This window comes from Papilio xuthus, unplaced genomic scaffold (assembly GCF_000836235.2).
Source record: "Papilio xuthus unplaced genomic scaffold, Pxut_1.1 DF825783.1, whole genome shotgun sequence".
Classification (NCBI taxonomy): domain Eukaryota; kingdom Metazoa; phylum Arthropoda; class Insecta; order Lepidoptera; family Papilionidae; genus Papilio; species Papilio xuthus.
In genome coordinates this window covers 85052-101232 of record NW_013532866.1, presented here as the reverse complement: position 1 = coordinate 101232, position 16181 = coordinate 85052, and the positions used below count along the sequence as shown (strand labels likewise).

At 34.9% G+C, this 16181-nt stretch overlaps 1 protein-coding gene across 1 annotated transcript; it reads right to left on the bottom strand.

Moving 5' to 3' along the window:
* Positions 1 to 11110: 11110 nt before the first annotated feature.
* Positions 11111 to 13827, bottom strand: LOC106125644 (uncharacterized). The gene is made up of 2 exons (XM_013322924.1): positions 12830 to 13827; positions 11111 to 12014 (listed from the first exon to the last, which is right to left on the bottom strand). Exons 1-2 carry the CDS (start codon positions 13615 to 13617, stop codon positions 11111 to 11113), a joined length of 1692 nt encoding a protein of 563 aa, XP_013178378.1. The 5' UTR covers positions 13618 to 13827.
* Between the last annotated feature and the right edge of the window lie 2354 nt (positions 13828 to 16181).

The window sequence follows — 16181 nt, the reverse complement described above, 5'->3', positions numbered from 1 at the left end:
CATGTAATGTGACGTCTTACAATATATAGAAGTCGGCTCATACTGTGCGTATTTCAGAATTTAAATTTAATTGAAATTAACTAATTCTTGACATGTATGTATGTATGTGTATGTGTATGGGCTTATAGTTCGTCCTTCTGACAAACATAATAATTAATATTACAAACTTGTATATATCTCGTTCCTAATTCATAAGTGATTTAAAAGTTATAAGTATAATCTATTCTTAAATACCTGAATGTGACGTGACTCATATTTACGGACAAACAAATTAATTATATGTATGTATGTATTGTGTGAGTCATCCGGTGTTAGCGCAAATTGTTGAATCGTGTCCACTGGTATTGTAGAATTCTTAAAATAAATTTTACTGACGTAAAGGATAAGTTAATTCATTTATATGTATCTTAAAACGAGAAATAAATAATTAATGACAATTGAGAAAATGCCTATTCGTAAGAATATAAGCGTGCGTTTCAATTGTTAAAATACTCGTATAAAAACACTAATATTACATCTCTTACTCTTAAAGTAAACTTTGAGAAAAAGAAAATCTTGACCGTAAGAAATATCTATAAAGCATAGCTTTGGTAAATCTTTCACACGACATAAATCCATATCTAACGTAACCCTTCAAATTATTTCTACAAGACGTCCCCTTCCCGCCCCGCGCAACACTCCCTCTGCTGACCCCGGATGCATACTGATGCGAAGGGTTATATCGGCCTACACAAATATATGAAACATATTTCTATGGACAACACATTTTGAATAGTTCCTTCATGATTTCTTATTTGTTACATATTAGATAGAAAATAAGTGTTTATTTTGTCTAGAAAATATTTCTTGCGACTCCAAATAAGCTTATGTTAAGTTATGTAATCGGCAATATTCGAGCCTTCGACCACTTCTTTAGCTGCGACTCCTAACCGTTATGCTACTGTCGCTTTGATTGTCCCATAGTTTCTATGTTTTCAAATTATCTTTTTAAAGTCCTTATTGTAATTCACTGTAGTTAATTCTCTTTAAAAGAGTCAAGATACATTTTCGTTATTTCGATTCTCGCAATTTTAATTTGCAGACAAAAAGTCTGGGAAATTTGTAACAAAGGGAACTTGTGTGTTAATTTTGTTTTAAAAGTACATTTTTCAACAATTAATCTTCTTTTAAAAACAAAGACAAAGAATTGTTTCTTAATTAATTAGGCATTTAATGCATGCGTTCCTCGAATAACTTTGAGTTTATTAAAATTTACCATAAATCAATTAACAAATTAATATATCTTACTAATATTATAAATGCGAAAGTTTAGATAGACCGATAAAATGTATGTTTGTTATGTTAGCAAGAAAATCCGAAAATGAGCTAGTGTATTGACACAACACTAGCCTTACTAAAATGTCGACGTTTCTGTCCCCTCACTAATCATTCTGACATTGCACTTTGTAACGAAAGCACGTCATTCGCGTCAAAGGATTCCAACTAATAATGTCTAAAAGTTAAAAGTTATCTCCAGAACGGCTGCATGTATCTCGCTGAAATTTGGCATAGATGTAGAACGTAGTTAGGATGAACACATAGACTACTAATTATTTTTGTTTAATTCCGTGCGAACACTAAAGGGCAAAAGTTAGAGATATTATATATTTATTTTAAAAAGGAACAAGTTAACAGATTCCACTAACGTATTAAATGAGATTTGAAACATTTTGTTGCGATTAATTTCCGGAATAAGAAACAAGTGGAATTGGATTTAGATCAATCGTTGGAGGATAATCATCATCCAAGTGTATTCAAGCAGCTTGTTAATAACTTTAAAAGAACATAAAAATTGTTCTCGGTTCGCCATTATACTCAAGTTAAGTGTAATATATGTATGCAAGTTTTTTGTTCTCACGACGTGTCATTATGTATAATTGACGCGGGTTTTTTGACCTTGTTGACTCGTAGTCACAGCTCTGACATGAAGTAAACTGTCTCATAGTATTGTCAGTTTGTGCATCACAATGTCACTAGAAAACTAAGGTAAAAAAGTTAACTTGTAAATTTTGTGAAGAAAAAGCATGTTTAAAAGATAAGTCGATACGTTACTTGTTGAAGTCGCTTAGGCAAATACATAAAAACATAACTCCCTTAGAGTCAGATGATTAAGTACACTAAATAGTTTAACGGGTCGTTAGTTACATAGAAAAACAAAGATTTCGTAATATTATCTATATGTATAAAATATTATATTATCGAATGTATAATCCACATAGAGAACATAAAGCTAAGCTACTTTGTGTTAATCATATAACACAAAGCTATGTTATTAATCTTTCAAGTTGTACTTGGACGTAGCTTAGTGCTATTATGTTTATGTACTATGTATTTATGTACAGAGTTATATAATGACGATGACAATGCAGTTACATTACACTCGTGTGTTAACCTACTTCTAAATAAATAGCTTGTTTGTCCTTGAAGCTCTCTTTGTATTGCAGCTTAGTTTCACAAATTATTTCGTTTTTTTATTTAAGTATTTAAAAAAAAAATTACAATTTACATCAATATAAATGTTTTAGTAATGAAAATATTTGCGAAACCAACATCTATCACACCTGACCTATAGAAGGAATACATAACGATTATCACTTTTTCAAATTTAACCAAGATGTCAATGAAATGGACATATCGCTAACCACTTTTTATGTGTCTTCTCGTATCATTTTCTGAATATTAAATGTTAGGACAGAATGCAGTACAAATCTGTCCGAGGTACTAATTACTTGTGTCACTCGCTCTTCATGGGATAAAGGAGTGAGTCAGTTGGGACCTCATACGTATCACAATGACGACGGGCATTGAACCTTGGCCCCGGCAGGTGGCGCCCACGCCGCAGGCGCTGCCCTGTGCCCTGTGGGACAGAGACATGCTTTGGAGAGACGAAAGTTTAATGTGCGGTTACATTATTGTTGGATCAAAGAAAACTAGTTAACTGATGCATTGATATAAAATTGTATACAACAATGACTGTTACAAAATAACATATTGTTGTTTTATTGAAGTTATTAATTATCCTTCACGACTCCGTCCGCAGAGAATTAAGAAAGAAATTAAATTAGTAGCATATGTGTTCTTCCAGTTTTCTACATCTATGCCAAATTTTAACGAAACCACTTTAGCCGTTCTGGAGATACGTCCAAACAAATATTCATCTATCCATTTAAACTTTTGTATTTATAATATTCGTGAGATTTCTTTGTACTTTAAATTGTTTAACTTGTATTTATTTTGGGTACATTGTCAGAATAATTTCTTTTCTATGGTAAATGAATAAATTCGCTAATCGCTACGCTTATAAACATAGTCACGGTTGATTCATTAATGCGAAGATTGAATTAGTGTTCGGTCGCGGAGTTAAGTGGCGGTAATGTAGTCAGATAATTGTCGCGTCCGCTGCAACGCAATGTTGCCGAGTGCGGCGCAAACAGTCACATATCACAACATCTCCCATAACAGATGTAACTCTTTTCGTCTCGTTGACATTTCAGTTAACAAATGTAACGCAAATTGAGGTTTGGCGGAGCTCGTGTGTGATCTTGTCCATTCAATTATATGTAATCTTAAGTCTAGAGAGCGTCAGTTGCTGAGGGGTTAACCACTTGACTTGTAATCTGCAGATCCTGTGGTCGAATCCCGACATGTACCAACGTGATTTGCATACCGATTTACATATATATATATGTATATGTACATTTATCCAAGATTCTTACAGTGAAGGAAATCATCGTGATGCAACCTGCACTTAGTCAGCCGTGTTGGCTATGGCCTTTTCACCCTAACTTAGGATAAACACCAAACTGTTCAGTGAGGACGTATAGTGAGCTAATGATGTTAAGAGTAGATATCACTTGATGAGATCATCAATCGTAGAGGTGTGTAAAAAGTATTGTCGTTTTTATAAGAATAAAGGAAACCGAGGTTTGGCAGTTAAAATTCGGAGCAGGAATATTTTGAGATTGGTAGAGTATTTCTAAACGTATAAGATAAATTGTATATCTAAAACAAGCAAAGGAAACACAAATTGTTGTCCCACTTTCCTACATTAAGATAAACAAACGTTTACGTAATTTTGTTTACAAATATGTTATAGACTTTCTAAGATGTCGAGGGGTTTGAGGGGGGGAATATTTAGGAGGCGAGTGCCTCCGCTCCGGCGCGGTCAAGGCGAGCCTTACGGGGAACATGTTGAGAAGCTGCGTGGTCGTACACACGTAGTAATGACGCCACAGTATATCTACAAATGAAACAAAAAAAACATCAAAATAAAACATTGATGGATACTATTGCTTTGTGCTTCTCCTATTAATTAATTATGGGTTAACTAGTCTTATAAAGATGTTCTTCATAACATAATATTATAGTATTATTTTTAATTCTATGTAGTTGTTCATCTGACTTCACTAGACTGTGGTGGCGGGCGTTGTATATCGTCATATGGTAGATGCAAAGTGAAGGACGCTTGTCATCAGTCGTCAACTTTGCAACCATCTATTGAGTACCTTTTAAAAAATATAAAGTTTATTTTTGTCGATTGCTACATTCTCAAAGTTGCAATTGCATCATTTTTTTTTTAAATTAAATACATATAAAATTTTCCGATTTTTAAGACTTCAAAAATGAACAACTATTGAATAAAATAAAAACATATATTTTATTTAAATGAAAACAATTTTTGAAATAGCGATGAAGTCATTCCGAGTTAATACGTAATCGTGAGAAAATATGCGCCCGGAGTTTATCTTCCAACAACATACAAACACGAGCTATCATAAAATCACTTCCAGTTTATCTCATTAAAATAATTCTTCATATAAAATAATATCGACTACATATGATTTTAAAAATTGAATATTATGCGTTAAAAAATTAAAAAGCTTCAAGATTTTATGTAGAGGAAGATCAAAGAAAGTATGGATGGATTGTGTGAGGATATGCGTTAGAAGGATGTGAATTCAGATATATCGGCTGATAGAAATGTTTGGAAGAACAGGCACACAGTGTACAGACACAGCGTAAGGAAAAGAGCGAGACATTGATGAAGATTTTCTTTTATTTTCACTTATAAACTATATTTGAATGGTGAAGTGAAAATGATTTTGAAGTAATATAAATTTGTGGTGATAAAACATGTTGCATTAACAAAATGGTTGCTAAATGTATACAAAGAATGTCCTTTTTCTGAACATAACAATGTACACAATGATCAATAGTCCGTCCGTACTGTGAGAATGTACGGACAGACATGTTTTATATGTATATAGTATTTATGTCTTTGTACTTTTCTATAGATCAGAGTAGATCCAAATGTTTATTGACCAATCAACTTGGGATTCAGTTTTCAAAATATTTTATTTAATTTATAAAATATTGTTTAATTACTGTTTTATTTTTCTTTATTCGTAAAAACTATGAAGGCTTATTTATGTATTTCTTTCGAAAACAATTTTCGTCGTAAGAATATATGTAAATTAACTTTGATAGTAATTTTATTTACTTGAAGGTGAACCTTGATCATTTAGTTTTTACTGACCTTATTGGAGTTTCGAGAAACAATGAGATGCGCTAAGAATACTGATCAGCTCAACAATTTTGAATGACTCATATATAAATCTGTCCGTCTGTATGTTTGTAGGATAAAATTGCATTTAAATAAATGAATGCAGAATGTTTCAAGGTATTTGATATTCAATATTGAAAAGTTCTTTGAAAAATTTATTTGATTTTCTTGCTACAGTTTTCTACCTTAGTAATATTATAAATGCGAAAGCTTGAATTTTTTTATGGATGTTTGTTAGAAGGTATCTCCAGAACAGCTAAACGAATCTTGGTGAAAATTGGAAAATAAATATAGAACACAGTCAGAGAGAATGATAGATAGATCTCTGATAATTGTTTTTTATTCCCCGCGATAGAATATACGATCGACAAGTAGTAACTCTATAAATACAGAAAATATAATCAAAATTGTATGGTCGCTAAGGTAAATCCTTAGTGTTGATTAAGTTGTGACACTTAGCAAAGGAAAAGGTATTTTTATGAACGATTTTTTATCGACGTACAAACTCGTAAGTACATATTATGTAAGAGACACACAGTAGTTGCAAGTTACGAGGAATCACTTAGCGTTCGCTTTCTAAACGAGATGCCCTGAATTTGAATGAACTAAGCAAAGATTTCTCCGATCAATTTAACGTTAATTAGACGGTTAATCATTTCATTGAGTTCTTTTGTTGTTTGGAAGAAATACTTAGGTCATAATTGTAATTTATTTTCTGTTTTTTTTTTCGATCGCAGCGCTTTTTCTATCCTTTTCCTGTGTTAAAAATTACTTTGTTTACTTATATATATTTTTAATGTTATTGTTCTTAGTCTCGTTTATTGTTTTATTGCTTAAATTCAATTAAAAAAAAATTACACTGTTTAATAACTATGGATTATTTAACACAAATAGGCTCTGATAATATATATTTATTACCATTAATTGGCACACGAGATACATTCGTCACGGAGTCTGTATGTGTGTGTGTATGTGTATGTGTATGTGTGTGGAGGTTTTAACAAATAAGTAAAGTACTGCAATATGTTGTAGCAGGTGATAAGGTTTGCGCGTGAAAAACAGCTCTGTGACCCGGTTATATGTCGTACTATGTGCTGTAGAGTGCTAATAATTGTGAACTAATCGCTGTTGTATTGTTACAACAAATAGGAAATCTTATAAACGTTATATTATTGAAGATGTTTTATTTAATATGCTCACAAATAATTCATATAAATGATTAGTAGTTTCTTTTTGGAGTTAGAAATATGTGTAAAGCACGCTACACACCTTCAGTTTTAACTAAACATTGTAACTGTTTAGTAAAAACTAAACGTGTGTATCGAGCTTTACTATTTAAAAATTGGAATATAAATATGGTTGTCTGTTTTTTCAGAGATTGAGGAGAATTAATATGTCAATATAAATGTATGTATACAAATGTATAAACAGTGGAAATGTACATCAGTTAGTTGATTTATATTTAATAAAGAGATATTGATAGGTATTCAGTTAATTGCTTGTACAATTACTTGATGGTCAGTTAGTGAATGAGGCCACTAAACGTTCTCGCTAAACAATTAACTTGTAAAACTCAACTGATAGAATGCCAAAGTACATTTTATTACATTTATTATTTATATCGGAAATATATTAATTATCATTGTCCTTTTATATTTCTTATAACAATATTAGTTATAGCATTTGTAACATTGTAATATTGGATATTGTGCTGAAGAAATTTTTCAAATCGGTAAAATAGTTTTATTGTATTTACGACGTACAAACACACAAAAATAAAACATTATAATATTAGCATGGATGTACATTTACATATATATCTACGTAATCAGTTTCTATAAAAAAACAAAAGACGACTTCTTTAAGTAAACTAAACTGGTACATAACAGTGCGGTTCGACCGTCCAAGTATTTTGTTTATCATATAGCCATCCTTCTTATTCTATATAATAAAAAACAAAGACAGCGATATGTGTCAATACAAATAACACAGTAGTGGAACTTTATGATAATATTATGCAAGATACTGCTTCTGTCAGAGACAACTTGAAGAATTTAAAAAACGTTTGTTGTGAGCTAAAGTAGGTCAGATGACCATACGATGAATGGCCTCGTAACTTCATAGTAAGGCACCTCGTACTCTCGCGTATACTTTTTGTGCATCGAAAACAAACTGGTTTTTACAGTGGCTGTCAAACTTTAATAAAAAATAACAGAAAAATTGATTCGCCAGTCACAAGTTCAAATATATCATTCCATTATTTTGGGTCATATCCTTTACTAGAAGGTGACAAACGAGCGGTCACCAGGTTTCGTTCAATATTAGCTAAATAATTTCAAAAATTTACTTAAGTAACTATTGTTAAACAAGTATTATGCAAAAGAATAATTATATCTTAATCGTTAATTTGAAATGTTTACTCCCTAAGAAATTATAATTTCTGTCTATAAAACTGAAAGAAAAGACGGAAAATATTGAATGAATGTTTGAGAACCGCTGTACACTTGAATGATACAGAACATAAAAAAGTAGTCACGATATTTTGTGAATTGGCGAAATCATTACATTTCAAAGAACTTGAAAAAAATTAATCGAATCAAGATTTATACTTGAAATATTTATAAGAATGAACAAAATCTTATACAGAGTTTGCGTCGTGTCATACTGAATTAAACAATTCTGCGTCACTTAGTAATATCGGAATTAGAGGCGACATTTTGCCAACAAACCATGATTCATAACTTATAAATTGTTATGTTAAATTAATTATTTATCGAAGTAGAAACGAGTATAGTTAAATTATGCCACGTTTATTCTGTGTTAATTTTCCCGCTGTTTTAGGTTTCCACTCGATCATTTGTATTGAAACATGTTTTCCTTTCTCGCATTCACTTTACACCAGAGATGATAATACAGGTCGAAAGAGTAGTACACTATGGTTATATTAATTAGCCGCATTGTACTCTTTTTGTTTGTAGAATATTCATTTGAATAGTTTTATTTTTTGCTATCACTGAGACGAGATAACGTAAGTTACATCTCTATACTGCGTATGTATCAGTTAAACATATTGACGAATAATAAAATCAGGGAAATACATTTATACAGTTACTTAATTTTCCTCCACACGCACACATACACACACACACACACAGTTTAAAGGTAATTTAATCTTTACTTAATTTGTATCACTCACTTTAATAATTTGAGTTTGTCAAATATTTGTGCGACAAGAGCTGTAACATATGAAATATTGTTTTCCCACAGATAATAAAAACTTAAGCTACGAAATTACAACTCTATGACGAAACTAATTTGATGACGAATCCGAGGAAATTTAAAATATCTTTTATCTGAATCATAAAAATGTATTTTTTTCCTATGTATATCTTAAATACATATGTATATCCTTATATGCGTCACGCAGTATCAGTTTTTGTGTCGCAATGTCTCACCTTGTCGAGTATTAACTGAACACTTCGTGCTGTGTGTTTACCTTGACTCTTGGTACTTTGAAAGCCCAAAGCTATTACAAAAGCCCTATAAGATGTACATACTTCAATCCGACTGGGCAGACCTAAATCTTACTAATATTATAAAAGCAAAGCTCAATGGACTTCCATGAAATTTGGTATGAGTATAAAACATAGTATGGACTTAAGTTTTTTTTAACTCAGTGCGGACGGACTCGCGGGCGACAGCCAGTACTTATATAATTGTTTATGAATTGACCTCTCTTATTCACAGTTAGTCATGCGGTAAGAAATCAATTATAATTTGCCGATATTATTAATTATTAGTTAATTAGTTCGTGATTTTTATTAATCACGTTTTTATGTAATTACATACAATTGTACAACTAAATAACTTCACGCTGCGTGGTTATAGGGTTGGCAGAAATGTTATGTTTCTGTTTAGAATTTATTTTAATGAATATGAAACTAAAATATGTAAAAGCTAATATTGATTGGAATAATCTAAAACATGAGATCTTTATAATATTTGTAAAGTTATTTAGCATTTTATATAAAAGAAATATAGTTAAATCATATTGCAATGAGCTTATAAGCTTGTAGCCCTGAAACTGAATCTGAACAGAGATAGTGATTTTCAAAAAACTTGTTTGAAGTAAATATTAAAGAGCACTTCAATGATATTCATAAGGGAAATAAAATATGTATTTATAAAAAAATGTTTATTATTTTCTTTACAAACGAAATGGCTTAAGACTAGGTACGACTTTTACATAATATCTCTTTTATTTCTATAAAATTGTCTTAAATATAAAGTATCAGAAGTGTGTGATACGCGCGCGTATTGTAAAAAAAAACAAAATATATTTTTTGCATGCAAAATATATACATTTGTGTACATGTTTAGGTACATTCTCTTTGGCATGCGGATTGCAAACATTAACACACGGATATATACGATCATTACAACTTTTACAACTACATTCGACAGTCGTTTAGTTCTCAGACACAAACACGGTTAACATACGGACGGAAACTTCCTCGACTAAGCATTAACATTACATAGACGGACCGACATACAGAGACGACATTACTATACTATATAAATACGCAATGGTTGCGACACAACGCGAGAACTACGAACACCTGTCAATAGCACGGCGGCGCTTGAATACACAATATAAAATGACGAAATGCTAAGGCGGGGGCCACACCGTTGCGTAAAAATTAACATACATCGATGGTCGATTTGTAAACAAATAGCAAATATTTATATTGAACCTTAGAGTCGTCGTAATAAAGTCTATAAGTCGGACGATCGAAGGTCGGAATTTTCACATAAGCGACCTTCTTAAGTGGGACACGATCGGAAATCTCGAGTCACTATCCATGGATGGTTTTAGCACTTCACTAGGCGGTTGCGCAAGCCGCGCGCGCAATGAACACATCACATTAACATAGGTGTAGGGTGGGTGGTGGGGGGAAGGTCAGTTGACAGATTACGAGATGCAATTGAGCACCATTGTGACTCAAGGCAGGTAATGAATCATGGAATCAGACGAGGAAATTGCTGATTAAACCCAATCTAAGACAGTCTCACAGTCGACTCGAGGCGTGGCCCCCTTACACAAAATACTGCACATTTACACTTTAGAATTGATATCAACAACTTATACCTAAACATTTAAATAAACGCGTATTTAATCGGCCGTTGAATAACTACATAATGAATGCGCAACTTAATATACCTCTTGGTAATGGCTAGATCACTTAAATGGTAACTAGGGTGACATAAGTAAATGTGAATCTGTCGGGAAAAACCGGGATAAAGATTCCTAAATTCCTTCACTGAAGGAAACGAAGTTCATCCCTAAGTGAGCGGAACGCCCTGAAAGCGCTAAGAGAAATATGTATATGAATGTAAAGTCACTACAGGAGTGTCGGTGTCGGTGTCGATGTCGCGTTGTATTCGAGCTACTAACTAAGATGGTACAAATCGGCGGTACAATTAATACTGACTGAGGGTGGCGCGTTGCTAGCACTCCGTCTCGCCCTCCTTGCGCTCCGTGATGTAGTGCTCCACCTCCCGCACCGAGTTGAAAAGCTTCCAGGCGAGTACCACGCCCACGATCTCCAACAACGAGATGATGAGGGACGCGCCAGCCACCGATGAACTGATGATCTTGGTGTACACCGAGGCGACCTTGGCGCAGCCGAGCCTTTCGTTGGCCTCCTTGTCGGTGAAGTCGCAAGTGGCGCGATAGTAGCTGTCCTGACAGCAGCTGAGCGGCAGGTCGTTCCTAAAGCTGCGGTAGTCGCGAGCGTCGTTGGCGCCACAGCATCGCAGCTTGCGCTCGATGCGCCCGAAGGCCTTGAACACTTCTGGGTTCGACTGCGAGTTGTAGTAGCCGTCGTACACCGTGTCCTTTATGAACCTGTCCGTATCCTCGCCGTCGACAAACACGAAGATGAGTGTGGCAGCTATAACCTGCCCGACTACGATCAGGATCAGGAATATTGCGTAAATTCCTAGCAGTCCTCGGCTCTCCTTGTTGGCGCCGCACCAGCCGCACAGTGCGACCATCATCACGAAGAGGCCGAGCAGGATGAAGAGCCATGGCGCCACTTGCGGCCAGTACACCCGGTAGTCCAGCAGATAGTGGTTGGTGTTTCTCAGGGTGACAAACTCTTGCAGCTGCACGAAGAACCAAATCCCGGTGGCGGCGGTCACCAGCCCTAACACCGCGTACACTATATTGAGGATGTACAGCACACCCTTGATCATCTCGACCTTAGCCATGTTGTCGACCGTCGTCTCCGATAGCAGCCTTCGTAATGAAAAGCGCGCCGCTGACGCAACTAGTTTTATAAAGCGTGCGCGGGCGCCGCGCTCGGAGCTCACGTTCGCGCGAATTTGAGCTTTATCGATGACACACTTTCAGAGTCAACGCGCACACGATTGTCGAAGGTGGAGGCGATAACCGCCTGCTCTGCGCGACTTACTTACACTATGAGATTTTTGCACTTACACTCTGCCGTTACAATTAATTAATTAACTACTAAGTATGAAGACAATTACCAAAGAATATTGAATTTTCAAAGCGCGCATTGCGTGTCATATTACTTTGTACACATTACCTTAATTAATTTTACTATTATAATTATGAACAGTCATTAAGCTCATTATTTGCTATTACAACATATCTGTGTAATTGTTCATTGTTACAAAGTCGCTAATCGGATACTATATATTACTAACTAACACGTCCACAAAGAATCGTTCTGACATCGATTATACAATAACCATGAGAAGTTAGTCACTTTCTCCTCAGTGAGAAGGGAAAAACATTTCATTCGGCGGGAATGTATTTAACAAAATCTTAATTCTAATAATTGCAATATTTCTTATATATTTGGTCACTGATTCCAAAGTTATACAAGCTATATAGTTTTATAAAAACATCTTTAAGAAGAAGGTCACATTCTTATAGTAAGTAGCACTAAGGTGTGTCAATAAATACTTACAAATATTGCAAAATTTGGTCACTACTCTAACACGCGATTTCCCGCTTTATATCAATCTACGTAAACGTCGATTAAGACTAGATTCGCATGCTGCAGGCACACGCGCTGGACCAAAGTTACAACCTGCCATATTAAAGGTGAGATGACGTAATATTTACTGTCGGCCAATCGGAATCATTGGCATACGATCACTGACAAGTAACACATTATATCTACTTAGAGTCTTTACAATAGAACCTTTTTGCTTTCGGACTCGTACTGCACGACCATCGGCGGAGGTCTCTGCTCCAGCGCCTTGTACAGGCCGACGGCGATGGCGATGCCAATCAGACAGATGATTGCAATGAATATCGCCGCCGCTGACATCACCTTGATGGCGATTCTGGCGTACTGCGCGGCCACCGTCGAGCAGCCGTACCTCTCGTTGGCCAGTTTGTTAGTGAACTCGCACTCAATAGTGTATGGGTCCAGGAAACCGTGGTAGTAGACGTCACAGCAGGACATCGGAAACTCAGACTTCCAATTCTTGTAGTCGCGGGGGCTGTCAGCGCCGCAGCAGTGCAGCTTGCGCTCGATGCTGCCGAAAGACGCTGCGACGTCGTTGTCTGTCTTCGCCTGGAAGTACACGTCCCACACGGTGTCCTTCACGAAGTCATCCGTGGACTTGTTGTCGGCGAACACGAGAGAAAGCACCGCGGCGGTTATCAACAATAACACAACAACAGACATGCAGATTATATAAACTGTTAGCAGACCGCGACTGCTCTTTTTAGCGCCGGAGAAGCCGCACGAGGTTACACTCAACACTATTACACTGACGATGAGGAAGATCCACGGTATGGCCTGGGGCCAGTACAGCTTGTAGTCGAGGAGGTAGTGATTACTGTTCCTCAGGCTGGTGAACTCGTACACCTGGCAGAAGAACCAGATGGAGGCGGCTGCGAGCGCCAGCGCGAGTACCACCATGACACCATTTATCACGTGCAGGAGCACTCGGAACCCTTCGCCTCGAGCCATGTCTTGTGATAAGATCTGTACAAGTAGCGAGTGTACGCGCACGTCCGACTGCGCGCAAGTTACACAATTGAATGGCGTGCCGGCGCCGCGAGCTGCGGTTTTATTTGACGACGATATAACGCTCTGATCGATCCTTTCCGCGGTGAATCATCAGCGCGGATTCTGTTTATGACTCTTTAGATTTTTTTCCCTCCATCTGCGTCATATTTGGACATTAATTAGGATCAGCGATTGACAGTAAAAAGAATTGTTAATTAATTTGTAACTCATTATATTATTACCTAATATTGCAATTACCTTGAAGTTTTTAGGAATCTTATTAAGTCTAAAAACAATAAAGTCTAAAAAAATTTTCGAGTGATAAGTGTGTTATAATACAAAGAAAGTTTCATCAAACAATCATTTTTTCTAGATTTTTTTGTTTACAAAAATATAACGCAAAGGGTTGAAGTTATAATTATTCCAGGGAGGGTGAGCTTAGATCTGGAGGGGAGATAAAAAAGATAATGCGTAAAAAAGGGGTATTTTGTTGTGTTTTTGCAATTACATGACTCTTTTTTGGTCAGAATTCGTAATGTTGTTTTTATCGTGTTGAAAAGGGTTTTTTTTACTATCAAGGCCTTACTGTATATAACTTCGCATAATACAAGATTCAATTCAAAAGTAATTTTTTTAACATGAAAAGTTTAAATCTAGTTCGATAAATATTGTAACTATATGTTTGTGGCTATAGAACATATGAAATCTTCCATGAATGACAGTAACTCTACCTATACAATGAGTCAGTCACCACGAGCCGGCCATGACGAGGTACATAGTTGTAAACAGTTTTTATCTGGTCTCAATGGACGTCAATTGAACGGTTACTGTGACCAACTAAACCTATCTGTATGAGCTTAAATTAGAATTAACCAGTTTACAAATGCAATTGTAAGTCTCTGCTTTTGATAAAGTTCGTTTTAAGTTTATTCAGATGACTTTACTGAGACATGAAATATTATGTTAAATATAATTGTTGTATTCCTGTTATTCATTAGGTATTTCTCAACTTTCTAAATTATTTTTTAGGCGAAAATTCCTAAATTATAAAATTTACCTTTAGCTTGTTTAATTTAATGAATCTAATAATTAAAAAATATATTTCTACTTACTATTCCTATCTATACTAATATTATAAAGCGGAAGAGTTTGTTTGTTTTTTTAAACGCGCTAATCTCAGGAACTGCTGGTCCGATTTGAATTTTTTTTTTTTGGATAGGCTATTTGTAGACGAAGCCTTTAGGCTATATAACATTACACTGCGACCAATAGTTTTTTTTTAATTCTGCGCGGAAGGAGTCGCAGGCGACAGCTACTGTAATTATAAACTCGAGCTTCCTTAAATTCTAAGCGTCCTTTGTTTTTTCAGTATTTTTGTTTTGTTTTCGAATAGAACTGTTTGTACATTTTCAAATAAATTTTACTGGTAAGTTACTACTAAGTTATAATACGAAAGTTATTGACAATATTTTAATTCTAAGCTCAAAAACTTACTAAAAAATCACACTCTACATTTCTCTGATAACGACATTTTATAACAGTCTTTGAAGACTTGGCTTACGTTATGTTTTACCAATTTCTAAAGCAAATACAATGAGATATCGCCGATGTATTTGTTATTACTCATACGTATATATATAGCTCGGTTTGTATGTCTTTATGATTAAATTATTTAGCAACATGGTGCGACAGATCACATGGTGGTAGATCGTTTTGTTATCACTTACAATATTTCAAATGATCATTTAGAATAAGCTCTAGGTTTGTTATACGACATTACTCGATGTCGGAATCTGAACTTACGTCCACGTGTTCAAATACATTTAACCCTTAGCCTATCGGCGCTTAAATAATATATTTTATATTTTTATTAAACTTAAATATTGTTAACAAGTTTTTTGTATCATCAAGAGGGCAAAGGGCAAGAAGTGACTGCTGCCTACACAATCTCATATACGATGCCTACCTCTAATTGTCAGGTAAAATGACGCACAGAAAAATAATAAAATTGTCTACTAATATTTTTGTTTCTAATTATTTCTCTACAGATTACATGAATTCTTCATTATGACTATGCGTTCTTCATACTTATTACAAAACCAATTTTGTGGTCGATGTAAAGACAGTAGGCGAGGCGAGTACTATAATTAACGACAATGGGGTTTATCCAATTTTAGGGTGCGACCACATAGTAACACGCTATTGTTATTGATCTAACATAAATTACGTGTTTCAGTTAAAATGTTATGCGTAGGAAATGTTTATATATTAATATGCAATATTTCAACACTAGCTCTCACCCACGATTACGACTGCGCCAAAAAAACTTAATTACTAGTGTATGTGTTCCTCCAGACTATGTTCCACAACTATGCCAAATTTCATCGCGATCCGTTGAGCTGCGTCGTGTAGCCACTAACTAACATCCATCTGAACTTTGGCATTTGTAACATTAGTGAAATTGTTAAAATAATTATTATATATTTCATCTTTCATAAGAGGAACGTTGATATTGTAAAAGTTGC